Consider the following 14104-nt stretch of genomic DNA (forward strand, 5'->3'; position numbering starts at 1 on the left):
AGTGTATTTTCCACTTAGGTTCAAATCAATGGTGAATACAACATAAGACAAAAGTGTAATTTATTAGAGCCCTAAATCAGAGATGAATAACTCTAAATGGAAATGTGTTTAAATAGAAGTGTGTTTCTAGACGCTCAGATCAAATTACAGAGGTTTGCTATTCAACGGTGTCTCAGTTGAATCACACAGTGAACCGCTGCTGCCCAAGTGGTTTATTTAAGAGCAGCCTTAACTTTTCAGTACAACATAAAAAACAGCTGTAAAAACCAGTACTATGATTAACTTTAACAAAATTCACTATTTCCATTTACCTTTTAAAAAAGTATTATATTTATGATTTGAAAACCTTTATTTTCAGGATTTAATTTCTAATATTTTCCATTCTTTTCCTCTCTTTGTGACCCAATGAATTGCAGCACGCCAGGCCTCCCTGTCCATCACCAACTCCCAGAGTTCACTCAAACTCACGTCCATAGAGTCAGTGATGCCATCCAGCCATCTCATCCTCTGTCGTCCCCTTCTCCTCCTGCCCCCAATCCCTCCCAGCATCAGAGTCTTTTTCAATGAGTCAACTCTTCGCATGACGTGGCCAAAGTACTAAGAGCACTTAAGTACTAAGTACTGGAGTTTCAGCTTTAGCATCAGTCCTTCCAAAGAATACCCAGGACTGATCTCCTTTTGGATCTCCTTGCAGTCCAAGGGACTCTCAAGAGTCTTCTCCAACACCACAGCTCAAAAGCATCAATTCTTCGGTGCTCAGCTTTCTTCACAGTCCAACTCTCACATCCATACATGACCACAGGAAAAACCATAGCCTTTCCTAGACAGATCTTTGTTGGCAAAGTAATGTCTCTGCTTTTCAATATGCTATCCAGGTTGGTCAAAACTTTCCCTCCAAGGAGTAAGCGTCTTTTAATTTCATGGCTGCAATCACCATCTGCAGTGATTCTGGAGCCCCTAAAAATAAAGTCTGACACTGTTTCCACTGTTTCCTCACCTATTTGCCATGAAGTGATGGGACCAGATGCCATGATCTTAGTTTTCTGAATGTTGAGCTTTAAGCCAACTTTTTCACTCTCCTCTTTCACTTTCATCAAGAGGCTTTTTAGCTCCTCTTCACTTTCTGCCTTACCCTGTTATAATTTCTTTTGAGAAGCAGTATTCCTACTGAAATTTACACAAAAATGTAAGGATTTGCGTATATTTTCTTCTACTTAATATGTAAAATTTAAGCAATCCTCTCTTTACACAGTTAGATAAGAAATTACCATAACTTCTTTATTCTCCACATTTTAGTATAATCTGGAACTTTAGATTTATACATTTCTTATATTTGCATATTATTTTTTAAGACTATGTTTTGAAATTTGCATTAAATTTTACATGTTAACAAGTATTTAAGCTTAGCTCTTTAGTTTACAGGAACAGATGCCTGGCATTTCACTGGGAATCTCATATCACACTTTCATCAATCTTGAGTTATTATTTTGGTTCACCTCCAGATCAGCTGAAAATTATCTTGGGAAAAAAGTTTTTCAGCACTCCATTGTATGCAGAACTTCCCCAACCAGGGGTCAAACCTGTGCCCCCTGCACTGAAAGCATGGATGGGGCTGAGGAAGACCAGGAATTTTGTTTTTAAAAATATTACATATAGGATATGGTCGTCTAGGTCTTCAAGGATACATGAACAATGATTTAGCAAAGCAGAGAATCTTAGATCGTAATTTCCCCTAAACATCATGTTGGCCTGTGCTGTCTTTCGAATTCTTCATACTCTGAAGAATTTATAGGCTACATTATTTTTTTACCTTGTACAATAAACGGGTTCTGACGCTTCTAGGAATAGTTAGAAATTTACAGACTTTTCCTTAATCTTAAAATCTTAAATTTCATCAGAGTCTAGCTTAGGTCAGTCTCATTTACACTCTTTCAAAGTATCCTATTATTTCTTGGATAATAGGATACATCCTATTATTTCTTCCACCTATTATTCTTCGTGACAATTTTTTTTTTTTAATATTTTATCTCCTTAACGTACTTTCCCCTCTGTATTTCTGACAATGTTCTGAATATGTAATATTCCCTTATTCACTTTTTTCCTTCTTTTTTTTTCCAGCTTCATGAAGCTTTGTTTTCCCCCCTCCTGGAGTCCCCACTCATACCTGTTCCCCCTCAGTACTTATTTATTGGCTGTGCTGGGTCCCCGCTGTGGCATGTGAGACCCAGCTTCCTGAGCAGGGACGGAAGCCAGGCCCCTGTGCTAGGAGCATGGGGTCTCAGCCTCTGGACCATGGGGGAAGTCCCCGACTGTTAGCTCTTCTTCGACTTTTGCAGAGAAAACTTCTGACAGGTACAAAATGTTTTCTTGAATCCTTATATAATTAGAAATTTCTTCCAAGATATCTTGAAATAACATGTTCATTAAGGCTACAGAATGATGCACAGACTTTTTGGAAAGACCAAAGGTATCTATCTATAATTTTATTCTTTTCTCCCATTTATAAATTCTTATATGAATTCTATATTTACCAAAAATTCTAAATCAGTGAGTTAATTAAAAATCAAGATATCTGTATGCACATACTATGAAAATCCTAATGACTACATAGTAAATGGTAAACAGTTCTTTCTAAAATGATATAAGCATATATTTCTAAAGCATTACCTTTAGTGTAATCAACCACCGCTTCCAAAGCTGCTACCCTAATGTCCACAAAGTGGCCATATTCTGCGTAAGATTTAAAAAGAGATGGATCACTGGGCACATGTCCGTTCTTCTGAAGCACTCGTATGGCTCTCAAACAACTAGGAAAACAGGATTTATAGTTAAATACTTTTGTTAAAGTATTTTGAATTAAACTTATTTCCTAGGAATTTAAAATAATCTGTAACAATAAACTGAAAAATTGATGTAATCTGAATCCTCTTTTTAATTAACACTCGGCTTTTATAATGACTCTAAAAAACTCTATTAAAAGAAAACACATTTCAAAACTTTGGAAATCCAATTTCAGGTATCATTATATTTATAACAGGAACACACTACAGAAAAATGTATTTAGCATAAAATATAACTTAAATAAAGTACTCTTTCTAAAAATTTTAGTGATACAAATATAGTTTATTCACTAACATATATGGAAAGCTAAGACTTTATATTGCTGAATCAGTAAATCAACAATTGTTTTTAGCAAATTCCTAATGAAACAGATAAAACCTGTTGATAGTCATGTTACAAAAAATCTGAGAGAAGCAAAAAATTTTAAAAGAAGCCTAATAATAGAGGGATGTTTAAACTATATCCAATGGGATAAAAGCTTATGCAGATGCTTATGAATAATTTCCGATGACATGAGGAAGTGTTCATGACATAAGTAGAATATAAAAATTATATATATATGTCAAAAATTAAAAATTGATATAGTTATCACAGGAAAAAATTTAGAAGACCTTCTCCAAAAGAGTAATAATTTACCCATGGATGGTAGACTCACATTAGATTTTTTCTTTTACTTTTACTTCTGTATTTTTTATGAAAATAAATTTCTCTAATAATTATAAAAGCAAGTAACTATAAGAAGCAAATATGAAGAATCATTATACCTGACAGTGATGGTGTGCCTGTAACTTGGAAGAAGCTTTTCCATGTTCAAAAACCTAGTGATTTCTTCAAGAATGAGCCGCACGTCCGGATGTAAGTTATCCAAAGTTCGAACTTCATTATTCACACTGACTGCCGGCGTAACAGAGTTGGCAAGGGCATCAATCATCTCTGCACGATAATAGTTATCTGAAAACTAAGCCAAGAAACAATTATGAGACGATGATAAATTTACACTTCTTTTCAAAAGTGAATGAAATAAAATATAGTAACTTTAAAAACATAATTTATCTGCAAAGACAAGCAAATTTTCAGGTAAGTATTCAACACTGTCCTTTGGCGTAGAGTCACATATCGGAAAAAAGAGCGAGAGAGACTTACTTAACAGTAACACACTAGCTACTACGGCACGGAACCACAGACTGAGCCAAACAGGGAAAGCAGCGCGTCCAGGCTGCGTGCTGCCCCCTGCGCATGTAACCTCTATGCAGGGCACATCATGAGAAACGCTGGGCTGGAGGAAGCACAAGCTGGAATCAAGACTGATGGGAGAAATATCAGTAACCTCAGATATGCAGATGACACCACCTTTATGGCAGAAAGTGAAGAGGAACTAAAGAGCATCTTGATGAAAGTGAAAGAGGAGCGTGAAAAAGTTGGCTTAAAGCTCAACATTCAGAAAACGAAGATCATGGCCTCTGGTCCCATCACTTCATGGCAAATAGATGGGGAAACAGTGGAAACAGTGTCAGACTTTATTTTTCTGCGCTCCAAAATCACTGCAGATGGTGACTGCAGCCATGAAATTAAAAGACACTTGCTCTTTGGAAGAAAAGCTATGACCAACCTAGATAGCATATTGAAAAGCAGACACATTACTTTGCCAACAAAGGTCTGTCTAGTCAAGGCTATGGTTTTTCCTGTGGTCATGTATGGATGTGAGAGTTGGACTGTGAAGAAAGCTGAGCACCGAAGAATTGATGCTCTTGAACTGTGGTGTTGGAGAAGACTCTTGAGAGTCCCTTGGACTGCAAGGAGATCCAACCAGTCCATTCTGAAGGAGATCAGTCCTGGGTGTTCACTGGAAGGACTGATGTTGAAGCTGAAACTCCAATACTTTGGCCACCTCATGCGAAGAGTTTACTCACTGGAAAAGACTCTGATGCTGGGAGGGATTGGGGGGCAGGAGGAGAAGGGGATGACAGAGGATGAGATGGTTGAATGGCATCACCGACTCGATGGACATGGGTTTGAGTGCACTCCAGGAGCTGCTGATGGACAGGGAGGCCTGGCGTGCTGCGGTTCATGGGGTTGCAAGGTGTCAGACACGACTGAGTGACTGAAGAACGGAACTGAAGACACTAGCTTGTTGACGAATGTTTACTACATGTAAGGCACTCTCATAGTGATCTAGCCAGATACGTCTAAAAGGAAGACGGCAGTTTACAAATCATGCTGGTGATACAGAGTTTCGAATCAGCTATTTCTGTGTTCCACTCTCAACTAAGACATCTAACCAAGGGTCACCAGATATTTGCAGAAAGCATCAACATAAAGAGAGATCAGAACAAAGGGGGGAAAGCAGCTTGGAGGAAATAAGAATGTGCAAAGAAACAAAAACCAGTAGAGGGAGAAAAGTTCAAAGGTTATCATTAACATACTCTGAGAAATAACCAATGATATGCCTTCCAACAGCATAATACATGTTTAAAAGAAAGAAATATGCAGGGAATCAGAATCAAAATTAAATTGGAATATAAAATGGAAAAAAAAAACTTGAAATTTTGAGCAAAAAAGTTAAAAAATAGGAAAGAAAGCCACAAAGAAGCTGGAGGGCTGGTGTAGAAGACAATAGGAGTTGTAGCAAAAGAAGCAAAGAAAATGGAGGAAACTATCCTCTGAAATGAATCAAATTTCTAAATCCATATCCCAGTCAATTCCCAGAAGACTAATTTAATTGAAAGCAATCACGGTTGGCTTGATTTAAACTCAGGAAATCAGATGTACTGGCCTAGAAATCTGAACATGGAGCAAGAAAATTAATCCTATCAGCAGGGTCATTTGTATTCAGAGATTACTTAAATAATGTTTATAAGTTTTCTGCAAGAATATTTATAGCTCCATTGTTACTGTGGATAACTACTTTCTCTCCAGAAATTTGTGTATACATGCCTCCACTATAGCCCTATTAGTGCTCCACTTTTCCTCCATTCCTCCACTATAGCAGTAAGAGACCTAGCTGTTGACTTGCTGGATTTCCTCATTAGGCTGAAACCTTGAGGGCCCAGAATCAGACTGTCATATATACAGCAGTTCTTCCACAGTTTTTCTGTTTGTTTTTGGCTGCTCTGTGCAGCATGTTGGTTCTTGGTTCCCCAGCCAGGTACTGAACCCGCACCCCCTGTAGTGGAACCGTGGAGTCTTAACCACTGGACCTTCAGGTTAAGTCCCAAATACATGCTTACTTTAAATGAAATGTGAGATGGCAACCACCATGCCTTCTTTTTCTATTTAACATGGTACACTGCCTGGCACAGCATATATTCTCAAAAACACTTGCCGATTGCTAGAATGATAATGAGTAAGGTGAAATAACTTTTGAAGCATGGCATTCAATAGCTATTACCAAACTGTGGATAAAACACACATTATGGTTAAAAAAAAGAAACGAGCCAAATTCATCAATGAACAAGTTATCCAAGAGGAACTGTTTTCTGACAGAAGAAAAAAGGAATAAGAATAAAACTGGGCTCTCAGACTTCACCAAAATAGATGTCAGCTGTGTTTCCAAAATTTGATGTGCTACTCTCTGCACCTTATAACAGGTATAAGAACATTTAAAAATCAACTAATCTTGGTTTTCAGATAGATATCTGGTTATTACAATAAATCATATTTGTATGTTTCTAGCTCTAGAAATTTCAAGTCCCATGGACACAACAATGATTTCACAGTCTAAATATTTCTCTGAAAACAAAATATCACTGGCTAGTTTTATTAACATGAAAGTAACGTACCTTATTTTTTCTGTTGTCATTGTACTTGATTAGGTCTAAAATAAATGTTAAGACTTCTTTGGGACAAAGGTTGTGAACATCTCTCAATAAGGCCATTGCAACTGGCATAGTCTACAAAAAAAAAACTTGTTTTCAATTTCCATCACTATAATCCAACGCAGTGCACGCTGAGAAAAGGTTGCCCTGGGGCTGACACAGTATCGGGGGAGTCCAGGCCCCAGCCCCCTGGCTCCTACTCCTCCCACGGGAACAGGCCTCAAACGCTCTGGCAAGAGAGCTCAGCAGGAACCCCAGGGGAGAGCTGCAGAGCTGGAGGCACCCGGCAGCCCACCTGCTGGAAGAGGGACATGTCATGCAAACCCAGCTCTGTGATTTACAGAGGAAAAGGGATGTGTGGGCTTCAGCATTAGACAGACCGCTGTCCAGTCTGTACTCCACTGCCATCTACGGTGGGTTATTTTAGCTAGCTGCTTGCCGAGCACCCCTTTCAGGGCTCACAGATACAGTGGCTAGAGGCACAGGGCGGACAGCAGAATTCAACTACTTGTCTCAAGAGACACAGACTCTCCAGTACCATCTTTCTCAGCCTAAGGAAAAACGGTAAATTACCTGAAATCCAACTTTCCCCTTTTCAAATTTTCATAGACAACTTTTCTAAGGAGGTGGAAGCCTGACCCACAGAGGTAACCTCTACCAGAACAATAGCAGAGCAAAGCTATTCCAACTCAAGGCAGAACCACAGACAATGGACATCACAGTTCCCAGTACAGAGAGATTGGACCATTCTCTCTTCTGATTAAAGTAACTATACCCTCTAAACTGGTGGGCAAAAAGCAGCGTGGCTCCTCTGCTGGGCTGAAGGCGCAGAAGCAACAGGACGGTCAGTGTTACACTAGGTATTACCAATGCTGGAAGAACTGGGGGAAAGATTCTGTTTCACAGAAATAGGACTTAAATTTAAGCACGAATCCTCATTCTTTTTTCTGGTACTACAAGTATTATGTGAAAGGTGAACTGGTCTGAAAGCACTGGCTTCTCCAATTTTTTTTACTGCAAACCACACTAAGAAATATGTTTACATCCCAAGTGAACACACACACACACACACACACAGAGTCACATATACAAACTAAAAAATAAAACCAAAACAACTTGTACCTACCCTTATCACATGTGTTGATTCTGATACTGCCTATTGTTTTATTTAAAAACAAAAACAAAAAGCTTACAAACGGATTTCATGACTGCCTGCCTAACGGGTTGCAACCCTCACTGTGCACGCTGGCCCGAGGCCCGTGGAGAACAGGGCACGAGGGGCGCGCGACAGGCTCGGGAGTTAACGCGCCTCCGGGCCACAGGCTAGTGGAGCGGCAACACAGAGAGCCGAGCACACGTTCAAGGCCTATAAACGGCTCAGCTGCTGAAAATAACAGAACGCCTCAGACTTCTTTGATCACACCAACACTGGCTTTCCTCAAACCCAGGTCTCCTGAGTCTGCTCTGCTGATGACGGGCACTATAGCTGTGTCATGACTTCCGCTCCCAACACGTGTCTCAGCGTGGCTGGGCAGTCCTTTCCCATTTCCCTCCTCCACACACACACTGCACCTTGCTTAACATCCCCCTCAACACCTACCATTTCATTTAATCTGGTTTCTACCTGCCTCAGGAAATGGAATGTTTTTATCTTTTCTAACATTAACCTTCCAACTATGTCCTGCCCACTTCTAACAACTTCAGAATCTGCCTTGTCTTTTTCATATTTACTTGCTTCCACTTGAACATTACATCTCTCCTCCACTGGTTCTCTTCTCTATGCCAAACATGCCTCAAGCTTTTTCTCCCTCTACACAAAATAAAACCTAAAATGCCCTTTCTCAGCCTTCCTTTATCCTTAACATGTCTCCCTTTTCTCATACTCTTCAGCTTTACTCCTTCTAGTTCAACCTAGTTAATCTAATCTCTGCGTTTGTTATTATTAAGTTTCTCAAAATATTTTACAAGTGATTTCCAAGTTGCCCAAACACTGACCACCCCGCCAATCCCATACCGCTTCTTAAAACAGTGACTTCATCACACCACCACTTTTTAAATTACCATTTATAAACAACTTACCATGTGATAAAAATATAGTGTAAAACCCTTCACATGCTTGATATTATTTAATTCTCAAAAAGATAAACTTTACAATTGACTAAACCAGGGCTTAGAGTCAAAAGACTTGTCCTCTTGCAAACTGCTAGTGAGCAGCAGAGCCAGGGCTAACCTGGAGCTGTGTGCCACACTGTCTCTGGCCCAGAAACACTGTCCACACTCAACAGGGACAGCCATCAGAAGGACTTGCGCGCCTCTCCATCCCCCAGGAACTACCCACCTCTACTGACCTCAGTATTAACGTGGACCTCGACAGGGACAGCCATCAGAAGGACTCACGCGCCTCTCCATCCCCCAGGAACTACCCATCTCTACTGACCTCAGTATTAATGTGGACAGTGAGTCACTTGCACACAGTTCATAAAACCAAAGAACAAGCAAAACTTTGGAAAGTATTTCAGAAGCAAAAAGAGAAAAAAGACAAAATAATTTGTAAGAAAGTAAATAATATTCGAAGAGTCCCCAAGGTAAACGAATATATACTGATATTGGCATAAAATAATTATAAGAAAACCTGAAGGGAAACTGTACCTTCTGTAGAAAGTAACTTTGAAAGCTCATAAAGTTGTTTGTTTTCACAATGTTTGGACAAGTTTTACAACAAAACATCCTAGTAAAGAGCGACTTCATAGCTGGTGGTCCTGTCCACGTGCTCACCATTGAATTTGCAATCTGCAAATAATTCGAAAATGGAATAATTTCCGTCACCACGGCAAATGTATTTTTAAATAAATAAAACAGCTTTCTGAAAGTTATCAATATACTGGATTCATTTCCAAGGATTTCAATTCTTAAAACTTTAATATATTTCAGCGTCTCAGTATCATTTCCAAGAAAATATATAAACTCCCTCCTCCTAAAATTCTATGTACGTGTATAACTATTTTCTACTAATTAATCTCTAAACTGGAGCATTCTTTTCATGTTTTAAGAAACCTTCTTTGCAAAGACTTCTAAGTTTATCCATTCAGGCAGATGAGTTCTAATATTTTAAATTTATCAGGTAGAATAAATAAGGACTTTAAATAAGGCTTTTAACTCTACCCTAACTGAAAAATAAGGCAAATACAGTCCTACCACTTAAATCTGTAAGAACACATTACAAAAAAAATACATTTTGTTATTGATACTTTGAAAATGAAAGTTGCTCAGCTGTGTCTGACTCTTTGTGACCCCATGGACTGCAGCCCGCCAGGCTCCTCTGTCCACGGAATTCTCCAGGCCAGAATACTGGAGTGGGTAGCCTTCCCTTTCCCCAGGGCATCATCCCAACCCAGGGACTGAACCTAGGTCTCCTGCATTACAGGCGGATTCTTTACCATCTGAGCCATGAAGAAAGCTAATTTAAGTGTGTATAAAAACCATAGCTGAAAAGAATGAAATTATAATTAACTTTAAACAACACAGGCTGTAATTTTACGGATTTGCTAAGGATTTACGGAGAAGGCAATGGCACCCCACTCCAGTACTCTTGCCTGGAAAATCCCATGGATGGAGGAGTCTGGTAGGCGGCAGTCCATGGGGTCGCTAGGAGTCGGACACGACTGAGCGACTTCACTTTCACTTTTCACTTTCATGCATTGAAGAAGGAAATGGCAACCCACTCCAGTGTTCTTGCCTGGAGAATCCCAGGGACGGGGGAGCCTGGTGGGCTGCCGTCTATGGGGTCACACAGAGTTGGACACGACTGAAGCGACTTAGCAGCAGCAGCTAAGGATTTAGCCTGCGAGAATTACAAGAACTTTACAGAAACAATAAAATTACACCCTCAGCAGGTGATTATCAAAGAAAAGCACATTTTCCCTTACGTATCTGAGTAGATAAAGGAGTTTAACTACTCACTATTTACCATTAAAGGTGAAACAAATATAAATCATTATAATCTGCTGAAATACTGGACAAGTGGATATAGCAGTGAGGAAAGCAAGACAGTCAATACATGGGAATGAACTTATCATCAAGATGTTTTTAAAGACCTGGAACCCAGTATTTCTGGTCGAATATCTGTTAGCGCTTTTTGATTTTCATTTGTTCTATCGTCAAATGTTTCTTTTCTTTTTTTTTGTATCTAAAGAAAAATATTTACTTTTTTTAATAAATTAACTTTTGTAGAATGTTAAATGATAGAATCTATCATTTTAAATTCTATATCCCTATACTGAATACTAAGCTCTAACCAACAAGAAATCGCCACCACAGTGGGATAAATTAATGAATGAATTAACGCCATGTACCATAAGGTAAAACATCCCTCAAACCAAGGAACTGCTTCCATTCTTTGTTTTAACAATGTGCATGGCAATTCAATAAAATGGGGAAAATTCTCTTTGGTTTTAAAACCTGACTTTCAGTTTGACAGGCACAAGACTTGAGCGCACGATTTATTTTCAGGTCAAAACATGTTTCTTTCAAATCAGCCTTGCTAATAGAATGTGGCAAAGAAGACCAATCCACCAAGTAAAATGAACAGCTGCCGAGCAGTTTAATTGCTCTTCAGGGTTGCTTCTTTAGTGCACTAGCCATCTTCCTCCCTCTATATTGCGAATAATCTCACCTTTGCGAGGCAGAAGCAGGCGGCCATCCGCACTCGGTAGAAGCACTGCTCCTGCTCCAGGACGTCCGTGAGGGCGAGCCGGGACGCTGGGGTGGGGAACCTCTCCAGGGCCGAGATGGCCTCCTGCTGCGCGACCACGTCCCGCTCGTAGCGGAGCTGGTACTGCCACATGAAGTCCGCCTGCTCAGAGTCCACCTTCCGCAGCACCGCCATGTCCGGGTCGATCCGGATCCACAGCAGAGGGGAGTCGGCACTGAAAGCAGAGAGCAGGCGCGTTTCCCTCTTTCCCACTTCATATATTTATAAAACAAACACACAGCATTTATTAACCAGATTTCCTTCTCCATGCAGTATTCAAAACTGCCTGGAGTTTTACTGTATTTGTTTTTTTTTTTAAATAAATCACACCAACAACTTTCCCATTATATTTAATATGTCTAACTTATATCAATCTTGCTGAAACAAAAAAATCCACCTGAAAATAATAATTTGGGGACTTTATTAGTGATTACACAGTGTGCAAAGGGAAAATGGGACCAAATTTCTTCATTTTATTTCCTAAAGCTTAACACTTGACAATGGTTACAAATGCCACTCTTTATTAGAAATCAATCTATGACTCAAGTTACTTCTTATTAATTTACTAAATTAACTTGTTCCACTGACTTTCAATATTTTTTAAAAATGCTAGTCTCATGATGATCGTTATCAAACAGAAAGTCCTGAAATCATAGTTCAGAGGCACAGCACAAATTTATTCTCAGGTAGTTCTCAAAGTCTCAAACACAGTTTTTAAAAAACTAGTCTCTTTTAACAAAAGAATAGCACTTGAAATATTAATACAATTCAACAAATACTACTGGATACTTAATATAGGTGAGACACTTGATATGAAAAGATTATATAAGCTGTGTAATAAATAGCAGTGATATTTGGTACCCAAGTTAGTAAACAATTAGAGATATTTTCTACTTTTATAAATATTTATATTTTTATAAATACACAGGCATTAGAAAATACACAGGCACAATATGGACAGGCAAAATAAAGTTTGAGCTACATTATATTTAAAAATAAAATGCTGTCAATCAGTAAATATCACCACAAAAAATGCAGAATGATATTTAAATTGCTTTTTGCAAACACAGGAGGCCTCAAAGTGCCCTGAGGCTCTGTCCAAAGACAAAGAAAAGTAGTATCATCTGAGAGTTCACTGGAAATGCAAGCCATCAGGACTCACAAGTGAAATGCTGGATCAGAAACTAAATTCTAAGGAGATCCCCAAGTACTGTACACGCACTTCAGCTTGAGAAGCACTGCTCTAGAGACCACCGGGGAAGCAAGGCTATTTCCTCTGAATTTTATCCGGGCCAGGCTAGATTTACTTTTCTCTGTTTGATTAATTATAATTTTATGTTCAATCTGTTATCAACATAAAGCTTCTTTTGCCTTTTGAAAGTTTTAAAAGCACCAATTTCAGGACATTTACATACTTTTAGATGTATGCTACACGACAAATGAGAATGCAGAAAATACTGTATCTTTGAATTTAAGTAACTTACTCCATCGCAGAAAGATCCATGTCAACTTCTTCACCATTCATCAGTGGAATTTTTTTCTTCTTATTCCTACATTTAATGAAAAGTAAGTTCGAAAATTCTGACATTTCCAATTTTGACAAGAGATAAAGAGCAGCTGAAGTTCAAATTAAGAATCGCATGTAGTGTTGAAAGATATTCTAAGGAGGAAGAGAGGAACAATATAATGGAATTTAAACACAACAAAACCTATCTACTTTGAAACTTAAAGAGAATGAAAAGGTCTTCCTGATCAATGTTTAACAAAAGTCAGAAATATCTAATTAAATGTCAACTTAAAACATATACATATTTCCAAGAACTGGTACCTGGAAATTTTACACAAGAAGATAAGAGATCTACCAATAAAGAAATGCTTTATTAAAAACAACAACACAGGCCTGAAATGAGAAACGAATAATTCTGAACATGTGCTATACATGCAAGGTGCTGTCCTATATGAAATGAAGAAGTTAACTACAAAACATCCTCACAGTATGAATTAACATGCATAATTAATTAATATGCACAAGATTATGATGAGCCAAAACAAAAGCAACTGCCTCCATGCAAATTACTCCTGAATAATTAAATCTTCTGGACACTACACTAAATGCATGGTCACGTGAGGACAAATACAAACAGGAAGAGAGAGCACAGTCTTCTTGTGCTCCTCACGCCAAATAATAAGCAGATGACACTCTGTTATTACAGAGAAAACAAAGCCAAGGAAATGTGATGAAAAGGGGAGCAATCAGACGCTCCCAATGTCAAAGGTGGACAGAACAAAAAGAAGGATCTCCTTTGAACTAAGAATTTTCACAGAGAATGATTACAGGGAGACTTTAGAACCAAGTTCTCTAAAGGACTCAAAATCAACCGAGATACGTTTGAGATGACCTAAGTGCAGTCATGAGTAAAAAACTTTTGTTCCTCAAATTCTGACATTGCTACACACTCCTCCAGCAAAGAACAAAAATGTTCTCGTTTTTCATTAGTCAGAGTATGTGTTAACAGCTGTTAAAAAAAAGGTGGTAAAGAAAAAGCACAGTAAATAAAAGATGAACTATTGCTGGCAATGTGCCTTAGAAAGACATCTACGGTGTTCCTAAGGTCACGGTGACACGGAGAAAACGGAGGGCAAAGTAGACACAGGAAGAGAAGGCAGGGGCGTTTTCATGACGTATATACTAAGCTCC

General features: G+C 38.7%; 1 protein-coding gene across 7 annotated transcripts in view; it reads right to left on the bottom strand.

The window, feature by feature from the left end:
* TAF2 (TATA-box binding protein associated factor 2) overlaps nt 1-14104 on the bottom strand; it is a 91070-nt gene that overhangs the window by 34647 nt on the left and 42319 nt on the right. For all 7 annotated transcript variants that reach the window (XM_055546777.1, XM_055546775.1, XM_055546774.1 and 4 more), the window contains 6 exons: nt 12891-12956; nt 11329-11581; nt 9306-9446; nt 6621-6731; nt 3606-3799; nt 2668-2807 (listed from right to left, as the gene is read on the bottom strand). In XM_055546777.1, coding sequence (XP_055402752.1) covers nt 2668-2807; nt 3606-3799; nt 6621-6731; nt 9306-9446; nt 11329-11581; nt 12891-12956 — 905 coding nt within the window. The remainder of the gene's footprint in view (nt 1-2667; nt 2808-3605; nt 3800-6620; nt 6732-9305; nt 9447-11328; nt 11582-12890; nt 12957-14104) is intronic.

This window comes from Bubalus kerabau, chromosome 14 (genome assembly GCF_029407905.1).
Source record: "Bubalus kerabau isolate K-KA32 ecotype Philippines breed swamp buffalo chromosome 14, PCC_UOA_SB_1v2, whole genome shotgun sequence".
Taxonomy (NCBI): domain Eukaryota; kingdom Metazoa; phylum Chordata; class Mammalia; order Artiodactyla; family Bovidae; genus Bubalus; species Bubalus kerabau.